The sequence below is a fragment of the Triticum dicoccoides genome, chromosome 2A (genome assembly GCF_002162155.2).
Source record: "Triticum dicoccoides isolate Atlit2015 ecotype Zavitan chromosome 2A, WEW_v2.0, whole genome shotgun sequence".
Classification (NCBI taxonomy): Eukaryota; Viridiplantae; Streptophyta; class Magnoliopsida; order Poales; family Poaceae; genus Triticum; species Triticum dicoccoides.
The window spans coordinates 776208663-776235294 of NC_041382.1; the positions used below are offsets into that span (position 1 = coordinate 776208663).

At 43.9% G+C, this 26632-nt stretch overlaps 2 protein-coding genes across 4 annotated transcripts in view; both read right to left on the reverse strand.

Annotated features, from left to right (window-relative positions):
* Positions 1–999: 999 nt before the first annotated feature.
* LOC119357220 (protein SYM1-like) lies at positions 1000–3722 on the reverse strand. 3 transcript variants are annotated; one of them, XM_037624217.1, is made up of 8 exons: positions 3244–3722; positions 2912–3052; positions 2702–2815; positions 2212–2385; positions 1612–1727; positions 1448–1508; positions 1310–1350; positions 1000–1193 (listed from the first exon to the last, which is right to left on the reverse strand). In XM_037624217.1, the coding sequence occupies exons 1-7, from the start codon at positions 3610–3612 to the stop codon at positions 1336–1338; spliced, it is 990 nt and encodes a 329-aa protein (XP_037480114.1). In that variant the 5' UTR covers positions 3613–3722; the 3' UTR covers positions 1000–1193; positions 1310–1335. The 3 variants fall into 3 exon arrangements, with proteins under 3 accessions (XP_037480114.1, XP_037480113.1, XP_037480111.1); XM_037624216.1 differs by having other exon boundaries at positions 1307–1350; XM_037624214.1 differs by having other exon boundaries at positions 1000–1350.
* Positions 3723–26355: 22633 nt separating this feature from the next.
* The window catches only part of LOC119358446, a 1072-nt gene continuing 795 nt past the window's right edge, over positions 26356–26632 (reverse strand). The window contains exon 4 of the mRNA XM_037624985.1: positions 26356–26363. Coding sequence (XP_037480882.1) covers positions 26356–26363 — 8 coding nt within the window. The remainder of the gene's footprint in view (positions 26364–26632) is intronic.

Sequence of the window (26632 nt, forward strand, 5' to 3'; positions counted from 1 at the left end):
CGAGAAAAATGGTCCATTCGGAATCCAAAACCTTGGTTGACCCACTCGTGCTACTTCGGGAAAAACCCTAGGATCTGGTATTGCAGATCGGACAATGTGGGCACTGCGGTGTCGTTTCTCTCTTGGGAGTATCATTTTGGTGTAGCGCTGGAGGACAGAGGCAGGAGGTGGAGCAACTTCGTCTTGCACAGCGCTCTGGTGAAGATGTCAAGTAATGCCTGACTGAGAGGTGCTACGTTGTGTCATGCATATTCGGCAGGTGCTACGCACGACAAATTTTCTAGAGACTTCAAGCTGTGTCAGTTGGTGGTACTTGGCGGCATGGTGCTGCAATGTACCGGCGGTGACCGCGACGTGCTCAACAGTTTGCACGCCGGGAGGTGGTGCCGTTGGGCGCCGTGGTGGCATCGACGGATGGACGGACTGGCAACGATGATGCGGATCTCTTTTCTGAAGATGGCTCACCGGTTCGAGGATGATGTCGGCCTCTAAAATGTGTGCATGTGGTGTATGCTTTAGGTTTGCTGCATCGGTTGTAGGTTCCGATACGTTATGTGGATGAATCGGCAACGACACCGGTTTTAGATATGGGGAGTGAGAGCACTTCACATTATCGAGTTTTGTAGGTGTGAGTGGTGGCTTCATGTGGCTTGATGCATGTTCTTATGAGACCTTTGTTGAATAATTAATAAAGATGGTTGTATGCATTGTAGAGGCTTGGGCTTTTAACCTCCTTTTCCACACAAAAATCCCTACTTCTCTACTTGTGCAGAGATGGTTGTATGCTTGGAAATGTTGGTTAAGAGTTGTGTTCTGCAGTTCTACAATACTCCCATCGCGCTTCCTTTGTTCAGACATATATGTCCATCAAATGCAATTTAGGAAAGACAGATCTGCCGATGTCTAAGACTTCTCATGTTTGGTCCTTGCCTTTTTTTTTGCATGCTTGCATAGTTTCATTAAGCATTCCTTGGTACCACCAAAAGAGACTCAAAATCATGGTTGCTGCACAACTCAAATTTTCATCAGGAGTTGATCTCCCTTGAGACCATTTATTTTCGGTTTTGTTTGGCCAGCACAATTTGTTTGCAATAGATGCAAGGTTTTTTACACACGCAGCACTGGTAACTAACTGTACATACAATTTATACAATCTCAAAGCAAGCCGGAGCAGTTTCTGTTGTTCCAATCTACTCCCTCCGTCTGAAAAAGTTTGTTTCTCAAATGGATGTATCTAGCACTAATTTGGTGCTAGATACATCTATTTGAGGAACAAGCTTGGGACAATTTTTTTCGGACGGAAGAAGTATAAAACAACAAAACATGAAGTATGTGCTATCTGGAGTTGTCCTGAAAAGAAGAGATAATTCCAGCTGTCAGTACGATGACAGAGATGACAAGGCTGAACTTATTTCTACATATATTTAGTAGTTCCGATGCAATATACCCGCGTATCTGTTGTGGAGGAATCGTCTAAGGTCCTTGCTTCAGATTTCTCGTTCGAGTAACTACCAAAGAAGAAGACACAGTTTAGTAATCTTGCATGCATAATGAAGTTTGGTAGCATGAGTAATTCTGTGAAATCAAATATGGAAGCACGATCAGGCTTACGTTGACAAGATGGTGACCCAGATTAACTCGACACAGTCGACCCAGAGAAGTCTATGTTCGATAGGAACCACACCATATGTAATTATGTGTGCAAATGGCCACAGCTTCCATCCAGCCTGCAATTACAATTTAGATAGATCAACACTTTCAGCTTTGTAACAATGAGTAGCAAGATAAATAAAATGGGCAAAAGGTAATATACGATACTCTTATATTGCAGCACAACTAATCTTATCAATCGAATTTCTGTTTGTTTCCATTTTCAGTCATCCACATCCCCAAATTCTTTCATAATGGTGTATCAGATCAGATGTATGTGCACCTTATTTAGTTAATTTACACCCGTTAACACACACCTGTAGTTTCTAGTGTACCTAAAAGGCCTGAAGACAATACTACGTGTGAATAAATGAAGAATGAAGAGGCAAAATGCATCTCACCGCTGTATTAATTCGCTCTACGCTCTACATTTTCTAACTGAATAACCGACCGGTAGTATACCATGAACCTAACATACAGTCCCAGTGTCCAAAGATACTTAGTTTGGCACAACCACGTACATAGGCATAATTCACAATTTAAAAGATGACTGATGCTTACAGTAAGCATGGGGAAGAAGGTGGACTTGAGCTCGCTGAATATGGTGGACGGAGATTCCCACCGAAGGAATCCCAAGGAGACGAAGTAGATGGTGTTCCACAGCGCAGTCCAAGCCGTCTGATCAAATGCAGCCTTGACAGGTACAGCCCACCAATCCTTGTACGGAAACACCGACTGATGCAAGAAAGTCATGTCAGTTACCTCATCAACATCAGATAAAACTTGTACGGGTCGGCTAAGTATGTATGTAGTATGACCACAATTGGTACTACCTCCGTCTCGGTGAATAAGTCATTCGCGTAGTTCTAAGTTGACAATTTAACTATCTAAATATGTATTCTTTGTGACAAAAAACATATATTTAGAAACTACATCTTTGTAGAAATCTAGTGATATACTTTTTATGACATATAACACATATTTAATTCCTCAAATCGATGACCTAGAACTACGCGAATGACTTATTCACTTAGACAGAGGTAGTACGTACCTCGCAGAAATTGTAGTAGTAGTGGGAAAGAGATCCCTGAAGGGTGAAGCCTATGAGGCCAGACCGGAACATGCGAGCACGGTCAAACTCGAAGATGGGCTTCCCTTCGCAGCACTGTAATAAGCAGCAGGGGCAATACAAACAACAAAAACATAATTAGCTATTGCAGCAGCAGAAAGGGGAGGGGATGTAAAACAAACATAATTGCACCTGGGCTATCCAGTCGCCGAGGGAATAGACGATGCCACTGATCATCATCTTAACAAGAAGCGGATTGGCCCTGAGGGCCTCCTCGTACGCCGACCAGTTGTGCTGTGGCATGTACCGCAGGATCTCGAAGATAGTCCACCCCTGCACCAAATCCAAGCAAGAGAACAAATGTTAATCATCATCACGAACCCCCAAAATCACCCAGATGCAGAGGCCGGGGGTCTTTCTCCTTTTCTAAAAAAAAAAAACCCCAAAATCGAGATTATGGCTAGTTATTAGAAGAAGAGAAGAGGCAATTTTGGCTGGTATATATCAATCGAGGAGGTCCTTACATGCCAGTAGTCCTGGTCGACGGTGAGGACCTTGGTGAGCGCGAAGGTGATGGCGCCGAGCACGATGGCCGCGTTGATGCCGAGGTCGAGCATCTTGTCGCCGCCAGGGGTGCCCTGGAAGTCGAGGCCCTCCGGCAGCTCCTCGAGCAGCCCCGCCGGCACCACCCCGTCCAGGTCTAGCTCGCCGGCCCCGGATCCCGGCAGCACGTCGGCCGGCTCCGCCGTGGCAGAGGCGGGGCGGAGGCGCCTGGAGGATCCCGCTCCCGCCAGGCGGACGAGAGACGGCGCGGCGGTGGAGGCGGAGAGGGGGTTGCAGGGGAGCCGCGGCCTGCATGCGGATGCGGGGGAGAAGGCCACGGACGCCGCCATCGCTGCTGCTCTAGCCTCGCAGCCAAGCTGCACACGCACGCGCGCGCGCGCTGAGGCTGGTTGGCTCTCAAAGAAAAGACATTGGTGTTTCTTTAGCCTTTGCTTCCGACCGATGCTTTTTTTCGCGCGGTTTAACCGCCGGGGCAGGTGTCTGCGACCGCGTGAAGCTTGTGGATCTCTCGCGGCCGCTCCATCCTGTGGAGGAGGGAAGTCGGCAGCGGTCGTCTCATTTCATCCGGGCAAAATGATTCCCGATCGACGATTTTGTGGTGGAGGTGCCTCATACGGTGGGCCACTGTACCACGAGGTCCACGACAGGGTATCCAAGTTGCAGGTTCCATACGTGGAGAGATGGAACCCGGTGGAGATTCCACGCCTCCGGTGCCTGCTTCTGTGGCCATTCTCTTCTCCGTCTCATAAATTGATTTTCCCCGTGTTGGAAAATTACCTACATGTTTTCGTCTTTTTGTGTGGCCAATATGTATGTTGTGGAAGAGAGAGAGACCTAAAGAATCGCCAGAGAGAACTCGTCCGCAAGAATACACACACATATTTTTTACGTACTCTTTTCTTTGAGAAAGGACTGAAACTCATCTTCTCTACCTCGACCCATGCACACAGCCCTAGCTTAATTATTGCAACATTTTACAACAATCCATAAATGTCCTGGTGTGTTTTGATGATCGATGTTCAGGATATGGTCGTCATGTTTATTTGGCAAATTTGGCAACTCCTTTCAGACTTGGTGCATGGCAAGGAAGTACGTACGTCCTCCTCAAGCGTCAACTGAATTTCTTGACAGTTGTATAAAATCGACCAACCAAGTGAGAAGGTACACTACTGATGAAATTATAAAAGGGAAGATGCCTATGGATGTTACCCATGTTATACCTGAGGCCAAGTGCTCTGTACCGGCCCTGTCGTGGCCACCTCCACCGCCGGACCGAGTGGCGTTGTCCGTGGACGGCTCCTTCTTGGCTGTCGGTGGTACGGCAACGACAGTTATGATTCTTAGGAGACATGATGGGAGTGTAATCTTTGCAGTTTACATACTAGTCGAGCACCATAGGATGAGAAGCATTGTAGCCATCCAATATACTAGTATGGCCCACGCACAGTTTCTTCGTTTGGATGCTTAATTAATTGCTCCTGTAACTCCTTCCTCTAAACACGTCACATGCCAACTCTCATTGCTTCCCAATTCAATGCTTCCTAGCGGTAAAAAAAATATCACTGCTTCCTACATTGCACGTGCGCATCAACATATATATGGTAGATTCTCGTCTTCTTCTTTCTCCTCTCAAAATACTCATCATATGGTGGATTCCAGGGCCGTTAGCCAAAATTTGCTTCCCATAAATCACGTCAGAAATCTTTATTATAAAAAAAATCTGTTAAGTTTTGATTTGTTTCCAACAAACAAATAGCAGAAAATAATTATTATTCAAGATGCATTTTGTGCAGCCCAACAAGCTTAATTAGGTGGCATGGAAGCATTATTATTTACCAATCGAAGCATCATTTTATGGTGTGATGAGAACATATCTACTTCATATTTATCACCGTATTGATAGAAATATTTTTTGCATCGATAGAAGCATTATTTTTATACTATGGTAGCAATTTGATGCTTTGGAATATATTTTGGTGTAGCGGAAACAATATTTGCGTTTGATGGAAGCACTTGTCGCAAAATAAATTATACAGAAGCATAACAAGAATATACACATGCACAAATTTAATCGATAAGAGCAATATACACTTTCATTCCTAAAAAAAATTCACTTCTGCATAGCCAGCATCACTATCCGTTGAACTAGCCGATCATACATGAGCTCCACCTGTGCCGTGAGTTTTTTGTCATCAACAAGGCAACCACCAATGAACAACAGTGCCTATTGGCTGCATCGTAGTGGCCAGTGTGCTGGAAATGAAGAAGCATGACTAAACCGAGCTCAACAAAATGTCTGTACAATAGAAACATCAGTGTCAAACAATTAAGCACACACTAGTATTTGTCGAAACAAATATTTTGTTGAAAGAAGCAAAATTTATGTATACCAATAACAGTAAAAAATGTAGGGGCCTTCCCCACTATTTTGTTAAAAACAATATCAGTAAAAGAAGCCACACTAGCCATGGTTGAAGCACACAATGGAATTGGTTTGACGAAAATGTCTATATAATAAAAGAAACATACATGGGCAATGGTTGAAGCAAGAGTTTACTACCATGGAAACATATACAAAAAATGGTTCACCGGAATGTATGTACAACAACTTTAGTCAAAGAAGTAACACCGGTCGTGGTTGAGGCGTACACTAATATTGATTGAAGCACAAACAAGTGTTGGTTGAAGCAGAATGTATATACATTAAAATATAATAGGACACAATAGCAATGGTTGAAACATAATTTCACTAACATGGATATGCATGCAAGAAATAAGGAGAGAAAGCAGAGAGGCCACCTCAGTACAAGCCGACAGGAGTTAGGCTACCTTGCTACCTACCATGTGCTGCTTGTAATCCGAGCAAATAACCATGCAACATATAGGTAGCAAAATTCGTTGAATAAATACAAAAACAATGGGGGAGTTCATGGAGGCAACTATTTAAACAGGAGAAGCATGATCTAAAATTCAGAATTACCATCATCAGTATGATCTCAACTGACCCCTATTAGATGGGAGCATAGAATTTGAACTACAAGATCTGAACATAAAGGAACCATAAGGTAGCAGAGGAGATGAGCGGTGAGGGAAGATTTCTTACAGAGTACAGAGGGTCTTGTCGTCGTTGCGATGAAAGAAGACATCCAGGTACCTGCAGCAGCAACCTTCGCCGTGCCGCTGGTGAGCCTCCCCTCGTCCTGGTGTGCGGTTGTTGAAGGCCAACACAGAGCGCTAGATCGGCGACGGCGCAACAGGGTGGGATGGATGAGCATAATCTAGGAAAGATCTTTACCTGGGATTAGGGCGGAAGAAGTGTACTGCAGAGAACGGCAGGGATGTGGGCTTGTCGTTGTCGACGATTCGATGGAGAACGGCGTACGTGTGGTCTGGATCGGAAGTGCGGAATAGACGGGAGCAACGGGCTTGGAGGAAGAGGTTGCGTGATTATGGGAGGTGGAAGCAGCTGATTAATTCATGGGGGAGGACCGGCCCGAGAAATTAGGGAAGAGTTATGGAAAGTTACAATGGGATTTGCTACAACATCACGGCCGTGGGATAAAACAGAATCAACGACAAACGATTGGTCTGGCGATTTCCTTCCATCAGCCGTATGATGAGAAGAGTTTCCCTTTACATATTTTTGTTCGGTTGTAATAACGCGCTCGACGCAGAGATGCACTCATGCAGGGCATAGTGCTGGCCATTCAATACTCAGATGCTCCGATCATTATACAATCTGATTTCTCCGAGGCATTCACATGCTTATCTGGTGATGGTCTACTACGCTCAGCATATGGACATTTTTTACATAACCTCATTTGAAACACACATTTTAGAGCATCTTCAACAGCCGCGCCAAAACACGCGCGCGCGTAAACAGGCATTTTAGCGCGTGCGGGACGTTTTCGCGCGCTCCAGTGGAGACGGGAAACTAGCGCGCGCGGGGGAAAATGCGGCAGCTCTCGCGCTAGATTTGGTGCACCGCGTCCGGCGCGCCTATAAAATTGCAGCGCCCTCTGCCGTTCTCTCGTCGCTCCCTCTACCGCTTTCTCTCATCACCGCCGACACGCCACCATCGCGCCACCATGCCGCCTCGCCGCCGGGGAGCTTCGGGCTACCGCGGCGTCCGCGTGCGTCCGGCCGGCACCTGCTCCGCCGAGATTCGGTCGGGCGGCGTGCGCCTCGGCCTCGGAACCTTCGACACCGCTCAGGATGGCGCCCGCACGTACGACGCTGTGGCGTGGCGCCTCCGGCGGTCCCATTGGGACATGAACACCACGGACGTGGCGACGCGGGAGCGGGCACAGGAGTTGGCACCTCCCCTGCGGCTTATCACCGACGAGGATCGTCGCGAGAACTGGAGGAGGGAGCGGGAGCACCGTCTCAGCATGGCCGAGATGGACGAGGAAGCCATGGCGCTGTGGCGCCAACGCTTCCCGCAAGACATCATCAACGAGGAACAGTTCTTCGCCGAGAGGAGGGCGGAGAGGAAGGAAAGGAGGGAGGAGCGAGCCGCCTATCGCGAGGACAAGCGAACGCGGAAGGCGGTCACTAAATACAATATCGCACTAGGAGATGCGTCATCCGAGGACTCCAGCGACGAGCGGTTGCTTGACGCTTACGCTCAGACGTCGAAGGAGGACATCACCGGGGCAGAGTCCGAGTCGGAGGGGACGAGTAGTAGTAGTTTTTCGTTTTTCTATCTATCGAAGGAGAAGACTATGAACTATCTATGCACTATTTTGTATCCTAGAAGCAGGCTATGTGACGAACTATCTCATATTTGTACTATCGGAACCAAATGTGTACTCCCAAATAGTAGGCGTCAAGAAAAAAAATATGGCGCGCCTGCTGGAGCGGCTCGGGCGCGCTATATTTTGCGGCGGCCACTGGTGCTAGCGCACCGCCGCGCACAAAAGCTGGCTGACCCAGCGTTGTATACTGTTTTTTAGCGCGCCGTACGTTGGACGGCTGTTGGAGATGCTCTTAAGTAGTTCATTTGATAATTTCTTTTTTTTAACATAGAAGGGCCCTGAAGGACCCATATTTTATTAGATATAACGAGATACAACACAACTTTTACATGGACCCAACAAAAGTAGAAATTACATCTAAGTCCAAAGACTTTGCAAGAAGGACCCCAGGAACTGCTGGCAAAGAATTGGGGTGCGGGAGGAAGAAATGGAATTCTCAAAATCAAAAAGTGAGATTGCAATTTGGTCCCTAATTGAAGTTCCAGCAGGGGATACTCGCTACCGTCAGGGACATGGCCGCTTGGGGCAACGAGGTCGCCACCACTCCTTCTCCAGCGGCCAGCCAGAGTGAGGAGGAGCAGCCAACTTGCCGTGTTCGCACTGCCTCCCTTTTGGCTCGTCAGCAGGGAGGAATATGGTATTGGTTGCCATTCAACCAGAAGAATCGGTGACAGAGCGATAGGAACCACCAACCAATCACCGGAATCCAGTAGGCGCCATTTCTCCTACTCAAACACCACCGAGGATTTACTCCGGGAACAAATCACTTGTTCAGCTCGATGAAGATGGGGCTTCTCCCCTTCTGCAGCTTTTCTCCCACCGCCACGGTGATACGGGAAGAACAGAAAGGGAAGAATCATCTCCAGATCTAGGAAGATTCAAAGCTCCGAGATTTACGTAACACATTAACATCCACTACAAGGATTCCGGTCTATTGCAACAACAAATATTGCTACAACTATATTTTGTTGCAATAAAATGCTATATTACCACAAAATTCCAGTTTGTGGTAACATGATCTACATATTGCCACAATTTAGTTTCATCGCGCTAAGTGCTCGTTTTGTTGCAATAGAAGCCATGTATTGCCACAAGGTGCATCGACGTTGCAATATGATAGTGCTATTGCAACAGTTTCGTCCCGTTGCGTGAATGTGTCATCTTGTTGCAATAAAGGCTAGGTATTGCAACAAAGTACATCTTTGTGGTTATATTTAGACATATATTGCAACAATTCTGACTTGTGGCGCTAGTCATAGATACTGTTGCAAAAAACATGGCTTCGTATTGCAACAAAGCATGTATTGGTTGTAATAGGGTGATTTTGCCTCATCTTCGTATCGTTGCAATAACTATTACATATTACGACAAATTGAGCATGCATGGTAATACGTACAACATAATGCCACAATCCTCTAGTGTTGCCAAAAATGAGCAGGATATTGCAACGATATTCTCTACAGTGCTCCTGGTTTTTCCCTTGATTTATCATACTATTTCTTAGGATATGATTAAAGGGGCGTACTAGTTTGTAGAGGTATTAACATATTAGGTACCTCAACTTGCACCTAAGTTGCCTTTTGGTCACATATCTTGCAAAGTGGACATCGGTGGTACCACAACTTGGAGGAACGCTCGCTTACGCATGTGCAGAGCGTTGCACACTCGCGGACACCCTTCACTTGCTCTACTGACCTCCACCGGTAGCAAGGTCGTCCTCGGCACCGAAAAGACGGCAAGCTCAATGCCCTTCTCACAAAGGTGAGTCATGAGCACTGAGCAGCACACATTCTCTTCCTAATTTTTTTTATCTTGCTTGATGTGATTATATGTATTTATGTGTGTTGTTAATAAAAAAGGAGATTCCATATAAAATTATGTGTTAAACAGAGAAATTGAGCAAAGCTGCATACTAGCTATTTTCAAACACTCCCAGGCTCCATTTAAACAGCTCTTCAGCCACCAATTGAGCAGCATAACAGTTGTATCCCAGCCTAATTTCAAGCAAGAATTCATCAGCAGATCAACAACACTATATATATATATATATATATATATATATATATATATATATATATATATATATATATATATATATATATATATATATATAAGGACATATGCCACAAGATTTTAGTAGGATATAACAAACCATCTCAGCGAGATATATAACACAAGTTTCAACATGAAAGAACACAAGCTTCAGCAGCCATACTTGTATAGATTGTTCACACAAAAGACCATAAGTTGATGGCAAAGTAATGAAATAGTGACAACACTAAACACCACAAGTTCATAGCAATAGTGCGTACATAGCATCATTGTCAAAATAGCAACATCACTAAAAGAACAGCAACTATTCTTCTCTTCTCTTCATCACCAAACTGTTAGTGCGGGGCACTAGCTTTTGTTCTCATTTGCCACAATAGATGACACTATGCAGGGGGTACCTTATTTGAACTTGTTTCACATTAGATTAAACTTCAGGAGAGATACTACTCGTAGGTAACCATCAAAAAAGTTCAGGGACTTATATTCATGGCTTAAACATGTGAAAAGCACCTTACCAAGAGATTAAAAACTATACAAAGAACCCTTGTCATCTGATTCTTCTTGTCCCAAAGGAGCAACATGCCCATCATTTACGTAAGCCTCATCATCATCCGCATCATCATCAGATTCGAACGGGACATCTTCAAACTCAATAGGTTTTATATTTTCTATGACTGAAACATCAACGTTGGATCCTTCGTCATCATTTCTGCACCAACTAGTGATCTCTTCAGGTACTGTAATCTTTGGCACTATAATTTCTGCATTGACGACATCCAGTACGTCTGCCTCACCACCTTCATCGGCTTCAACAGCTTCATCAAGGCCTACAACATTTAAAACAGAAGGAGCAAACAAATTGCGTGTATTCATTTTAATAACAGCTGCCCAATCAGGGTTCTTCACATCTCTCACATAGAAAACCTGTTGAGCTTGGAGGCCTAGAATGTAAGGGTCTCCCTGGAATGGGTGTAGAGTAGTGTCAAGGTCAATAATTCCATATTTGTTCTTCTTATACCCCTTACTCTCAGTTCTTTTGGCAGGAGGCACATCAAACCAGTCACACTGGAATAGAACAACCTCCTTATCAGGAGGAAAATCAAGAAATATGATTTTTCTTGATCACCCCATAAAAATCAATATTTCCTGTGGTTGCATCACCCTTGACTATGACGCCACTATTTTGGGTACTCAAGTCCTGCTCGATATAGGAATTCCGAAAGAAATATCCATTCAGAACTGTACGGTTGTATACACGGGCTAGGTGATCAGGTCCTTTAGCTAGCGCATAAATAAGATTGCTGACCTTCCCATCATTGTGGAGTTTTGTGATCTGTTTCATGGAATAGAATATGTGTGAGTGTAGGTTGGTACGTTATTACGAGGAACATTAGTCAAAATGCAAAATAAACTTACCCGTCTCTCAAACCAGCCAACAAACTCTTCCTTGTGCTGCCTTTTAGGATTAGGAGAATTTTTACTTGTCAGCTCCTCAAGATGTTCACTTCAAAGAGAAATGATTGTTAGTTGAATAGGAAAGTGTTAATGCATATCATGATGTGATGAAATAAATGCATAAGTATCCTTACTCAATCCACGGCGCAGTTTCCTCACAGTTTGTTATTATGAAATGCCTCATTTGATTAATCTCAGCCAAAGACAATGATTCACAAACAAAACCTTTCTTGGAGTAATCAACTGTACTCATGATGCTAATTCCTGTTGATGGTTGATCTGTACCTCCGTCTTCATGATGTTTGGACTGACTTAACTTGGTAGGCATTCCATCAACGAATCGACTGCAAAAAGTCATGCACTCTTCAAGTATGTACCCCTCTGCAATAGAACCTTCTGGTTGAGCCTTGTTACGCACATATCATTTGAGCGTACGCAAGTATCGCTCAATTGGATACATCCATCTGTACAAGACAGGCCCTCCCAATCGGGCCTCTTCAGCAAGATGAATTGGGAGATGCATCATTATATCAAAGAATGCTGGTGGAAAGATCGTCTCGAGATGACATAGAGTTTCTGGAATTGTTTTGCTCAACCTCTCCAAATCTTCATCCCTTAACTCCTTGGAGCATAAATCAGAAAATAATTTACTCAACTGAAGCAATGGGTTAACAACATTCTCGGGCAAAAGCTTGCGCAATGCAATAGGAAGAAGTTTCTGAAATATAACATGACAGTCATGAGTTTTGAGTCCACTAATCTTGCACTGATCGAGGACTACACATCGCTTAATGTGTGATGCATAGCCATCTGGCATCTTAATGCTCTGCAGAAACTTGAGGAGCATTATCTTTTCTTCCTTTTTTAAAGTATAGCAACCTTTCTTTATGTCGTACTTATGCTTACCGGGCTTTGGATGCTGGTCCTTCCTAATTTTCAGGTCCTCCATATCAAGACGAGCCTTCACACCATCCTTTGATTTCTTAGGCATCTCAAGCAAAGTCCCCAGAATGCTGTCACAAATGTTCTTCTCGATGTGCATAACGTCCAAACTGTGCCTGACAAGCAAGTGCTTCCAATATGGGAGCTGGAAAAATACACTTTTCTTCCGCCAATTATGCCAACAGTTAGTTTCCGTTCGCTTTCTCTTATTTGACCGTCCAAATGGTGCATGCTGAATGCTATCAAGTTCCCGCACAACTTGTTCACCTGTAAGTGCCACAGGAGCTTCTCTATTATCTGTCTTGTTGTTGAACAAACACTTGTTTCGACGCCATTTGTGGGTCCTGGGCAGAAAACGTCGGTGTCCCATGTAGCAATGCTTTCGACCATACTTAAGCCATAAAAATTTGTATGTTTGTGGCAATACAGGCATGCTAGCTTGCCTTTTGTGCTCCAACCACTCAGCATTGCATAAGCTGGGTAGTCACTGATGGACCACAGCAAGCATGCATACATCTGGAATTTTTTTAGTTGCAGCATCATATGTGTCAGCACCATCCTCCCATAGAACATTCAGTTCATCAATCAAGGGCTGCAAGTACACATCTATGTTATTTCCTACTGACTTTGGTCCTGGAATAATCATTGACATAATCCAATTTTGTGGTTTCATACACATCCACGGTGGCAAGTTATATGGAATAAGAATGACAGGCCATGTACTGTGTGATTTACTCATGAGCCCAAAGGGGTTGAATCCATCCGAAGCAAGGCCAAGCCGAACACTGCGAGCATCTTTTGAGAATTTCTTATAATATTTCTTATCAAAATGCTTCCGGGCCTTCGAATCTGCAGGATGCCTCATTACGCCATCATCCACCCGACCCTCCTTATGCCATTTCATATGTGATGACATATATTCTGTCATGTACAGCCTTTGCAGTCTTGGAATGAGTGGGAAATACGTTAGAACTTTCTGTGGCACTGGCTTCTTTGATTTATGGCCTGATGCATTGTCTTCGTCACTGGTAGGAGTAGATTTCCATCGAGATGCATGACAGACAGGACACTCTTCTGCATCAGCATGTTCATTACGGAATAGCACGCAATCATTAACGCACGCGTGTATCTTCTTGTAGTCCATCCCAAGATCTCGGATCACCTTCCTTACTTTTCCAAGATTAGTAGGGATGCAGTGACCCTTTGGCAACACCTGTGTGAACATCTGCAGAACTAAGTCACATGTTCTATTGGTCATCCCAGACACACACTTGATTTGGTAAAGCTTCACAATGAAAGATAGCTTCGTGAAATCCTTGCAACCTGGGTACAACTCTTTTTTTGCCTCTTTCAATAGTTCGAAGAAGACCTTGGCTGTTGTATTTGGCTCCTGGTTCCTTTCCTCACCGCTGGAAGCATCCACATGAATGTCTCCCGCACCTTCACCAATGTCTGCATTGCTTTCCATGTTTGTGCCCCTTATGAGAGTATTGAGCATGTCACATACCCCAGCACCATCATCTAAAGCGTCTTCATTATCAGAATCTTCAGACATGCTTCCCTCATCGGATTGTTCACCATGGTATATCCAGTGAGTGTAGGTTGGATCCATCCCATTGAACAACAAGTCAGTATGAACTTCCTTTTTCGTTTTTGGAACAACATTGAGACATCTCCTACATGGGCATGGGACTGTTGAGTCTGGGTGAGCACCATCGAAGGCAAAATTCAAGAAATCCTTCATGCCGGTTTGCCACTCAACAGAATTTCTTTCCCTGTCCATCCAGCTCTTATCTCGTGTCATTTTTGCCTTATCTCCGTAAAGCCAGTCCTGTTAAAAAAACATAACAGCTGCTTTAGTAGCTAAATTACAGCCAACAGCATCACTAGCTGCATTACAAGACAAGACAACAGGGATACATACATACCAATATTACTGTCACATGGTAAAGCAAAATTTATCTATACATTCTAAAGCAAAATTTGGTTGATGGAAGAAGAAATAGTACTACTGTCACATGGTAGTATACGTGACATGAGTTTAAATAAGTTTAGTTTAGTAGTTGGCTACATAATGCAAAAACAGAAATTCAGAGACAGTGAAGAGATCACGGCTCAAAACTAACAACCAGATTGTTTGACTTATGCTGAAGAACATAGCATACCTTTATGCTACTGATCTCCATGAATGTGTTGTTCTACATACCTCACGCTACATATCAGATTCAAGATACTTGCTTGATTCTTTACTTGATTCAGTGTATGATACTTGTCATGCAATTTTACTTTAGGAGTTTCAATTGAATGGTTGCAGCCATATATGAATTTTTATAGATGGTTTAATTTGAATGATTCACTCAATTAAAGCTCCTGTGTGTTTCTGCTTAAGTTCCATTCAGTGTGTTTTTTGTTTAATTTCCCTTTGGTTTGAGGTTCAGTGTGAAGCAGCCTAAAATGTTTTGGAGCAACATCACTACGAAGACACCATCTTAAGCCAAGGAGCCCGAGACAGCAGCTTTGCGATTATATAAGCACATGAGCAGGGAACAGATTGAACTGAACTGAAGTATATGAACGGCATTCATGTTCATCAGATTCAGTTTTGAAATTTGTGTGGGTTTTCTATCTTATTATTTGCCTGAACCATCTTATTATTGCAGATGTGGAAGAACATGAAAGTAGCTACCGATAAAACAACAAGCAAGGGAAAATTAGTTTGCTACCGATATCTCATTCGCTACGCCTATCTGTTTTGTTGCACTAGGATGCTGCAACAGAGCACTTTATATTGTTGTAATAGCTTGGCATCACAAAAAATTTCACGATGCGATAACAGTTTGGCGCCACCAAAGTAAGTTTGTTGAAATAGAGTATCGCCACGGAAAGTATAAATTGTCGCAATAATTTCTCGCTACAAAGTTTTTACCTGTTGTGATACCTATTTATCACCATAAAAACAAGTACGTTGCAATTTTTTGTTACGACAATTCGAATATTTGTTGCCATAAGTTAATGCCACAAACGCAGTGGGGCGTGGCAACATGTCTAATGCCACGAAAACAAGGATTGTTGCCATAGTTTATTGCCACAAGTATAGTGGGTCGTGGCAACATGCCTAATGCCATGAAAACAAGGATTGTTGCCATAGTTTGTTGCCACAATTGACTATTGCCATGGAAGAGTATTGCGTCACAAAATGGTCGTCGTTGGCATAGGTTGTTGCCACAAATGTCTATCGCTACGATATATCAGTCTCCACAATTCGTTACATGTTGCATTAAAGCTATCTCCACAAATCAAATTGTGGCATCAAGTGAGTGTTGCCATGGGAAAACATGTGGCAACTGCCCGCATGGTTGTTGCAATAGCACACTTTATTGCCACAATTGCTTTTCCGTGGTAATAACCTATTACCATGTGTCCAGTCGCAACGGCTGCCAACGAATGTCGTTTCGTCAGAATAGGTACTTATCGCCACGAAACAGCATGTATTGCAACAAACGATTTTGTTGCAATAGACCCGGATCCTTGTAGTGATCATACATAGCATAATTAAACATTACATTGCCTACTACATTAACACTACATCAACATGGAACTAGGTTAAGCATCGACATAGAACATATAAAAAGTACATGATAGATAGTCTACTCATCGTCGCCTAAAATAAGAATACCATGAGTGCCATGGCTCTCGCAAAAAGAACAACTAGGAATTATCTAGGGAGTATGAACCAAATCATTACAGCTACTAGGAGTGCACATGCGAAGCTTCTTAAATTTCCTTCTCTAGTCTTGCATCTTATTGATTTGGGATTGCATCTAGTTGACTTGGAGGTGCTTCTCGTTGATTTAAATTTGCTTCTCCCATGCATCTATCAACTCATCATCAGTAGGAAATATGTCATAGAGGCAATAATAAATGTTATTATTTATTTCCATGTTCGCAATTGATATGCACATGTGGAATAATAAACGGTAAAATAGATTCCTAGTCTAGCCTCTAAGACTAGCTCAAGTGTTGCATGATGATTCTATTTTCCTAATCATGGGCATAACTATGTCAGCAACTTTGAGGACGCAATGTTAGAAGAACAATTGTGTTGAACCAACCCAACTGTTGTTATGCTATGGGATAAATTCGTCACAAGTTAATGGTTTATAACATAGGGGAAGTTAAACATTTGCATAATTCCTTAGATCATGAGAGCATCGTGTTCCTTCGTACTTTGTTAAACGTCATCCATAACAAGGTGACTATTAAGGCGGCTTACGGGTTCACATAAAAGTATGAAAAGGAACTTGATAGCTCAAGATTGGGATTTTCTCCTCCGGCGATGGCGAGATATTCTTGGGGCTCTCTCGGTGTTACGGTATCCGATATCGCTCCTTCCATTGTGTTCCATCCTGGACGCTCACCTTGAAGGACCACGTCCGCCGGTGGTGCCATCCTTCCATGGTCTCCTTTTTCTCCTTGAGCACCAAAATCAGGCGCCCGTCCCGACGGAGGGACGCAAAACGCGCTGGCTGCCAGCGTAGCAGGGGACCGGGGGAGTAGGCTGGAGGCCCCGCCGGGCGCGGCGTGCATCCCCGGGAGGAGGCTGGGGGAGGGGCTGGGGGTGGTCGGGCGCGTGCCTGGCGCGGCGCTCATCGTCGAGAGAAGGTAAGAGGAAGAGGCGGCCAGGGGTTTGCTTGGCGCAGCGCGTGTCAAAGGGAGGAGGACCAGGCGAGAGCCCCGTAGCTGGGAGGAGAGCGCGGCGGAGCGGCGGATGGCCTGGAGGAGGGAGGAGGAAGGGGGCAGTGGTCGAGCCAGGTGCTGGGGCGGGGTGTGGGTGGTGGGATGAGTGGATAAGGAGTGAGAGGTGGACGACTTTGTCGGTAGCGCGTGCGCTCTCCACGACCGAATCGTGCAGTTGCACGATTGAGTATTAGATCACGGAGCAAAATGAACGGGTGGGCCGAGAGACTTCTAGCTTGCGCCGGAAGAGAATCACTTATCAAATCGGTCATCCAAGCAATCCCAATGTTCAGTATGAGTTGTTTCCTTTTGACAAAGAAGGTGTGCAAAAATTTGACGGCCAGTATGGCTAAATTTTGGTGGAGCGGATCCCTGGATCGTCGATCTATGCATTGGTTGTCGTGGGATAAGCTCGCTTCCCCGAAAGCTCGTGGGGGCATGGGTTTTAGGGACTTGAAGCTCTTCAACTTGGCGTTGCTCGGCAAGCATGGGTGGAGGTTTATCAATAATCCAGACTCGCTTTGTGCTCGGGTAATGAAGGGCCGTTACTTTCCAGACGGTGAGTTTATGGAGGCCACGGTGCCGAAGACTTCCTCGGCCATTTGGCGAGCGATAGTAGCAGGCAGGGCCGCGCTCCAATCTGGGTTGATTAAGAGGGTGGGAGACGGGACTACAATTTCTGTTTGGCACGACAGATGGATCCCAGGCCTCGCATCTTTGTCGCCCATGGTGGTTCCGGGCGGGACTACTATTGAGACGGTGGATCAGCTCATTGACTTCGAGAACTGGACGTGGCGTCGGGACGTGATCAGAGATGTCTTCATCGCCCCCGACGCCGATGCTATACTGAATATCCCACTACGGTCAGGTGGTGGTGATGATTTCCTTGCTTGGGCCCATGAGAGAAGTGGCATCTATTCTGTAAAGTCGGCGTACCGTGCTCTTGTGACTCAGAAGGAGCTTGCAGCTCTAGAGGAAGGGACGGTTACCGGATCCTCACAGACCGAAGAACAGATGTGGAAGTCACTTTGGAAACTCAAGGTGTTGCCAAAGGTTCGTGTTTTCTGGTGGAGGGTGGTGCATGGAATACTACCAGATGAATGTACCTTGAGGCATCGACACATAAAGGTAATCAGCAGATGTAATGTCTGTAATGCAATGGATGAGGACTTAATGCACGCCCTAGTGCATTGCTCCCATGCCAAGTTGTTCTGGGAACAAGCATTTGCTCTCTTCGATCTACGGAGGCCGTGATTGCACCCGGATACATGGTCCCGTGACATTTTATGTGAGGGGAGGTTTTCCGATGTGGAAAGGGCTCAAATGATATCAGTTATGTGGGCAATATGGCACTCGAGGAATAGAGTTACTCATGCAGATGATCAGCTTGACCCTTATACTTCGGTTAAGAGAATTCGGGAGGACCTGGCTCTGCTTGATATGCCAGATAAACATGCATCGGTGCTCCCGGGCTTTGGGTGGATTCCTCCTGAGGTGGGGATAGTCAAGATCAATACAGATGCGGCTGTGAATGTTGACTCCAACAAGATAGGAGTGGGTGGTGTTGCTCGTTCCAACAATGCTTTGTTGGGTGCATGGAGTAAACCCCATCCGGGGATCACGGATCCGTTCATTGGGGAGACAATGGCGCTGCGCGATGGAGTTATCTTTGCTAATCTACGTGGCTTCTCCCATGTGATCATGGAAACAGACTGCCTGGAGATTGTTAATCTCTGGAATACTCGTCACAATAGCCTTTCTGTTGTGGCTCCTTTATTTTTAGAAATTGGAGAGCTAGCTACCTCTTTTTCTTCTTTTGTTATTCAACATGTAAGTAGATCAGCCAATGTTCCGGCCCACCTTTGTGCAAAACATGCATGCACATTGATGGTCACCGAAAGTTGGACTGGGTCTAGACCATCTTTCCTACTCACCAGCCTCTTGGCTGATGATGCTAGGAGTTCTTTCGTTGAATAAAAGCTCTCAATTGGAACGCAAAAAAAAAAGGTATAAGTTTTCATGGGCAAAATAAAAAATAAAAAATTGATGATCTATATAGGCCGGATCGAATCGCTAGGTATCCTGTACTCAAAAAAAAAATCGCTAGGTATCCTCCTACTCCGATGTTAAACTTTGTCGCAGCTGAATCGCGCTAGCGTGTCGGGTGGGCTGGCCCAGTACGAGTCTTCCCCTCCAAAAAAAAAAACGTACGCACGTGTCTCCAATTGGGCGTTGTGTAGGATTTATAGTCCGTGTAGGCCAGCTCCCTCCTCGTTTTTTGACTCGGATCCATGCAACAAACATATTTTAGTTTCCCACAATTTGTGTGTATAAATTCGGCCGATTGGGTTGCAGCTGCGTGACACGACGACCGATAGACAAAAGTAGGCAGACAGAAGAGAATATACGTACACGATCGACGATCGTTATAGCTAGGAAGGAGAGGATCGATCGATCCATTGGGATGGGATCCTGGTTCTCTTCCGTCACCGGCGCCGAATACGTGGATTACACGCGCACAATCGCCGTTCCAAAGGATGTTGTAGCTCGGCTTCAACGACTCATGGACGAAGCACATGCACTCCCCAACCCGCGCACACAAGAGTACGTACTACTCCTTCCTTGCTCATCAGCCATCATCACTCCATGCACTGAATATAGTATATATTTTCATGTTTGATTGATGACAAAGAAAAAATGTGCATGTTTGGAAGAGCTTCATTTATTCTTAATGTCTAAAAGTTTGCTTTGCTTACTTGTGTTGGTTGACAGAGAGCTCGACGCCTGCTTCATTTGTAAGCTTGCCGACCACGCCATCCAACATTACAATTCCAACCACCAGGTACGTACGTGCGCACCAACTGCTAATTCAAAAGCAACTATTAGTACGGAGATTGACTGTCTTCACTTGGTTGATCTCTGGAACTCGCGAGGCAATTTCAGATCGATTGCATCGCCTATCTTTAGAGGATTATTGGACATTGTACCACACTTCATTTCCTTTTCGGCTCGACATGTCAGTAGGAACTTGAATGTGCCGGCCCATCTCTGTGCTCAGCGTGCCTGTACGCTTGATGGGACGGATAGTTGGCTAGATGTTAGCCCAGATTTCCTACGTGCTAGCCTACGGGCAGACTGTAACCGACTTTTGTTATTTTGAATAAAGTCCTAAATTCGATGCAAAAAAAAGCAACTAGTAGTATTCTCTTAACCTGAAATTCTTAATTTCCTCTTGCATGAGTGCATGGGCATCAAGGAAGCGCCTACTAGTTTCGTTATCCGTTTTGAGATCGATCGATATTGTGCATGCAGGGTACCCAGTTCCAGTGTCCTCATCTGCCCATCACGAAGATGAAAGCCGACTGCGTTGGTTTTAGGAAAGATCTTTGGTACCACCTCAACTTCTCGGCTCGCCGGAGGGACAACCACGACGAGGAGCAGAACTTCTTTGCTGAACTGCGCTATGACCAATGTTCCGACGACCTGATAGTCCATATATGCACCATCTTAGGTATGTGTATATGCATATCCCGACAGCCTAATGTTGAAACGCTTTGGGTCTTACCTAATTCTCTCTTTCTCTCTCTACAGAAGAAAAGCCGCTATGTCACTTCAGAAGCAGCTGTGCATTCTGTCTAGACGAATCCAAGATTTTGCATCCAAGCAATGCAGAAATTGGCTGCGGAAAGGAGGTGCATGAAATGGAATTTTTTCGTGAGAGGCGTGGAATCAACGGACATACGAATGAATTCTTCAGCAAGAGCGATATGCTGAGCATACCCTTCTTGCAAGGAGGACGCCTACCTCGATATAGACACAGTCTACAATGATTTATGCTTTTCGCACAATTATCATTTGTTGGAATTTATGGACTTAAACACATATAACACAACAACTTTAAAAAGTCTCAAAGGCCCATGTACCACATGAGTAAAGGAGAGTTGAGACCAATATAAAAGGGCGTGCTCGCACTCACCTTTGTATGTACTCATATGTCTACCTTGTCATATGTGATGAATAAAAAAAATATTGCTAGCACTATTCATATGATATTGATTGAGTTAATTGCTAGTTGTTTCACATGGCATTTTTTGTTTAATTTCCTGGATCACTGTATAGAAATAAAGTACTCTATGTGTTTTGACAAAAGGGGCACCATACGCTAATTGGCAAATGTCTACCTTTAGGCTTGTCAATCTTATCTTTCCTTCAATGCATCGTGACACGATTTTTTGTGTCTTTTGGCGAGAAAAATTGACCTCCAAATCTAGATCCATGAGTTAATAACTTGGGGAAACTATGGCGGAGAGAAGTCTGGTATTACTTAACTGGAACTTGCGGAACCTATAGACGACTATAGCTCGGAAGCCATTTCTTTCATCTCTACATACTTCTTTGAAATATTCGTGAAATAATATGTATTTTGAGTGAATCCATTGCGACATGTGCCGATATTAGTTTTTTCCCCAAACTCCCATTCTAGGTTTCTTTGTGAACATGGTGACAGTGTCCTGGATTAGGGCGTACTCACCATGTTGCCTACCAATCATGGGCCGGACCAAGGACCCACCGACAACTAAAGAATGTGTCACGTTTGCCATGGATCTCGTTGTACTCAACATAGGATCTTCCGAAGTCTTAGCACACACTTCAAGGCATATTCAAATATTCGGCATGTTTATCTCAAGATGGAACCGGCCATGTAACCCTAGGTACCCCTAGGCCCCTATATAAGCCGAGGGGTGTAGTCCGTAGAGGAAAGGGCTTTAGATCCATTCATATGATCTCCAGGTACATCACCTATACTTTGTACCCCATCCACAAAATATAAACAAGAGTAGGAGTAGGGTATTAGCTCTTTGGGAGGGCTCGAACCTGTGCAAACACCATGTCCATCTTCTTCCTGTTACCATCTAGCCGACACCACCAGCTCAGGACCCCCTACCCGAGATCTGCCAAATTTAGCTTTGACATTGGTGGCCCATACATGTTCCACTGTGCGGTCACAAAAGCTTGATGGTTCATCTTCGGGTCGACGACATCATTGGTTGTGGGAAGACTTTCTTCCCGGACAGCTTTTTGCCTTCGGCAGCGTCGTGCTTCACGCCAACTCAGCTAGCCACCTCGACCAAGTCGAGAATTTCGCCCCAAGCCAGTCCATCAGGTTTGGGAATCTGGAGTACGCGCAGACTCCCCTGGCGAACTTGCCTTTTCGGGTTGGGTGTCAGACCAGTCCTAAGATCTCGTCGACGCCATCGTCCTAGCACCAGATTCAATCTCGGAGCAGGAACTTGGAACCGTCAACACCTCGGATCTAGCCTTGAGCTCGGATGCCAACACTACCCCGACGAATCGGGTGTCGGATCTGACCATCGAAGCCCCCGAGGACACATCAGACAACACCTCGGGAAAACTTCTAAGCCCCGCCTACTGTGAAGAGATGAGAGAGGCCGATATCACGCTTATGAACGAGATGTTAGATCGCATTCAGAACCTTACAGTCTTAGACGATCAACCCTCAATCTACGATGGGATCTAGGAGAAACCCGGAGTGGTCGGAATTTTCAACCCACCCCCAAACTCTAGTTTCCTTTTTGTGTCTTTTCCATTGTGTAATTCGGTTTTGGGTAGTTTTCCTTAATTACGTGGGAGATCCACTTCTCCGTATATGAAATGACAGAGCTCCTGCCCTTTCCTTGACAAGTTGCTCAGAAAAATCTCGATCGATAGCAGACCATGTTCTATCGAATGAAATATATGCAGCATCTCAAGCTACATCAGCCAACCCAGCATGCGGATATGTAAGGCCTGTGCCTTCTACTGGACAGACTATGTTGATGGGTTGGGTCAAGATGTGTCTAAATTTCCCCATTTTATTTGGTTTGATGCCAAAATAACCGTGATCCATATGTTTCTTAATTCATTTACAAAGTATAATAATAAAAGAATAACAATAGTACTTACATTCCAGAGCCCAAGAACAGTCTTGGAACATGTACATGAAGTGCAAGAAACAAACAATTTCATAGTCATACAACTATCTGTACAATTTTTCCCAACCCCCTCGTGAACGAGAAAGTGAACAAACTGATAAAACAATCAATGAATGGATCGTCCATGCATCCTATTGATACGTCTGTGAGTGCTTTCATGACCAATTTTGCTAGAATAGATTACTCGCTGGTCGCCCGGCTGGGTTTGAGGCCAGGTATTTCAAAGGAGCTTGTAAACTAGTATTCCCTCCATTCGGAAATACTTGTTATAGATATGGATGTATCTAGATGTATTTTAGTTTTAGATACATCTATTTTCATCCATTTCGATGACAAGTAATTCCGGACGGAGGGAGTAGACTGTAATATTCCATGTTGAGTGATCATGTTACTAGTTGCAAAAAAAAAGAGACGGTACATAGCTATATCCAAATGTAGCTCGGGAAGCCAAGTAAAGAGTTAAAAAAATTCCATCCTAGCTAAGTGTTTTGTCTTGTTCAGGGTGTGTACGCATGAAAGCCCTGCCAAGCATCTCTCTCTCCCTGAAGGATTTTTTTTTGTGCCTCTTCTTTCCACATGTAAACTCGGTGCAGCTTGGGTGGAAAATCTGAAATTTATCCAGGCAAAACGCACAACTGCTTTTAAAACGACAGAGCGGCTTTTTTGTTGAACACAAAAAATATAGAAAAGTAGTGAGCATGAAAGCGTGCAGCCAGGACCCCATCGCCGTTCGTCGTCCTCGATCGTCAATCAATCTCCCAACTTTTGTAAGGCTAGGGCTAGCTTGTGTATGTCGGTCGATCGTGTGAGGCACCGCACGGTCAGGCCAATCTCTCTATAGGATCAAGTAATCTATCTACTCCGTGTGTTTGGAGGCTTCTCTTGAACTGGGGAAGCAAACAAGCGGCCAGCGCTGGTGGGTGCTCCTTCATTCAAGTTTTTTTCCCTTCTTTTTTTAGGCTTGCTCCCTCCCTTTTTTTTTAGTAACTAGCTTCCTCCTTACTCGAGTAGGGTGGTGCAGGTTGGCGAGGGACCTCCTTTTGCCATTTTGGGCCGGGACGCCCACTGTATTTTTTTTTCTTTTTTTTGTTTCAGTTTTTTCTTCGTAAAATAATTCAGGATTTCAAAAAATTCCGAAAATATCAGTAAATTTAGAAAAGTTGTTAAAGAAATCTAAAATTCTTCGTGCATTGAAAAAATGTTAGTGATTTTGAAAATATGTTCACATATTCAGAAAAATGTCATGATTTTTGGATTTACTTCTCGTGAAATAAAAAAATGTTCATGAATTTGCAAAAATGTTCCGTATTCTAAAAAACCGTCACCAATCGAGAAACAATTTTCAAGAATTTTTAAAACCGTTAACAAAAATAGAAAATGTTCATGAATTACAAAAAAGTTCATCGATTCAAAACATGTTCACTGATTTAAAAAAAATCTTGCACTTCAAAAACTGTTCATCAAAGCAAAAAAAATGTTTTGTGAATTTCATAAATTGTTTCCAATTTTCAAAAAATAATTGCCGATTCAAAAAATGTTCAAGATTTAACCACGGATCACAATTTTGTAAAATTTGTTCATGAATTTAAAAAATGTTCATGATTTCAAAAACAAATCCACAAACTGAAAAGATGTTTGCAAAAAATAAAAATAAGGAGGAAAGAAAGAAAAGAAATAAAAAGGAAATGGAACAATAAAAATGGAAAAGAAATGTAAAATAAAAATGAAAAGGAAAAAATAGAAAAATAAAAAAGGAAGGAAAAAACGATGGGAAATGAACAGTAAAATGGGCCGGCACAAACTTCAAACACAAAAATGAAATGGATAATATTTGTATGATATGGATGCTTCAATTTATTTATGTTAATTTTCTATTTTATAAATTGCTACGGATGCATAAATTTGAGAGGATATGTGTGAATACTATCGAAGATGAGAGGATATACAAGAAATGTGTAAGAACTCAATTACGGAACGAGGACGACTAGTGAAAATACCTCAGCTTCTTGTTGCTCTAGAATTCAAGTTCAATTTCACGGACAATGACGTACCATGATACTTTATGTTTTGCCGAGCCTTGTTGTGGTCTCTGGTTTGATAGTTGTACTTGCTAAAAATCAACTCCAAGTAACATCCTAGTCTTGATATTTTCCCTTCTCGAAGGCGGATTGGGATAAACAAGCATAAGAGAAAAGTTCTATCGAGCGGGCAAATCCATAGATTGGAAGGTGTAGGTCAGTCACCCGTGTAAATAAAGCGAAATCATAGAGCATAGCTCATTTGCAATGCCACTATCCAAACCGACCACATGATTTAGACCACGGCCTTTTCACACAAAAACCTCCGATATATCATAAAAAGGGTTTTACAGTATGGGAATTTGTCTGAATAGTCCCTCCAATTTGAAGTGATCAAGTTGCCATTGGTACTAACATCCTCTGGGACCGCTGGAAATGCAAGAGCCAAGATAGTGCAACCACTGCATAGGACAACTGCCGGAGGCCATTCGAGTATACTAGCTTCCTATTAGAGAACTATAGGAGCTTTGTCTGGCCATGAATGGATGCATCTGCTGAGAAGATATGGTGAATATGGGTTGTTTTATGTTTCTTAATTATCCTCACATAAGTTGACGTGTCAAAGGCATTGCTGAGTGCTGAACTTTGTTGAAGATGGCAGATTCACTAACATGGTCACCGAAGTTTTGTAAGACAAGAGGAGAATGCCAAAATGGGTTTGGAGGAGAGATTGAGCTGGGGCAAGGCACGTTCCAGAGAGCACATCTTTACACAGGAGGTGAAAAACGAGCATATGTGTTTTGTCACCACTCGAGTGATTGCAATAGATGTATATTTTTTTTATGCAAAGTGTTATTTCGTGGCAACGCAGACACTGAAACAGTCTCAGTAATAACAAAGAAAAAGAAGTTCTACGTGCGCAAAGCTTGTCTGGTCACTAATTTTACGTAATGCGTTGTTTGCATTGAACAACCTAGAGGTGAATCGAAAGGCTTACTTCTCTGTGCCAAAACTGCCACAAATTTACTTTCTCACAGATTCACTCGTGGAGGTCCATTTCTTCTAGAGAAAACACAAAGCTTGTACCCCAATGCATCGACGATAGGAAATAAAAAAAATTACAAGCCTAAAAGTAGGAGTAAAACATTATAACTAAACTGAAAGTAGGAGTAAATCATGGTTACTCCAGTCTATATCGAGGCACTGGTCCTCCTAACTTGAAGGGTATCGCTAGCATCTCCCTGGGACTGAAAAATTCTTTAAAATGTCCGTTCCATCCACACCTCTCGCGGAAGAATTCCTCTTGGTGGCCCTCCTTCCCACACCCAAGCTCCACATCGCTTGGATGCAAGATCTTGGATTCATCTGGACACAATGTGCAACTGCTTCTAAAGC

Excerpts from the sequence above, each read along its gene's own strand:
- LOC119357220 (XM_037624217.1), bottom strand. The coding sequence starts at position 3,612 with ATGGCGGCGTCCGTGGCCTTCTCCCCCGCATCCGCATGCAGGCCGCGG. Across the intron at positions 3,053-3,243 it reads TCGACCAGGACTACTGGCAT|GGGTGGACTATCTTCGAGAT; the intron begins GTAAGGACCTCC and ends GATTTGGTGCAG. Across the intron at positions 2,386-2,701 it reads ACTACTACAATTTCTGCGAG|TCGGTGTTTCCGTACAAGGA; the intron begins GTACGTACTACC and ends TTCTTGCATCAG.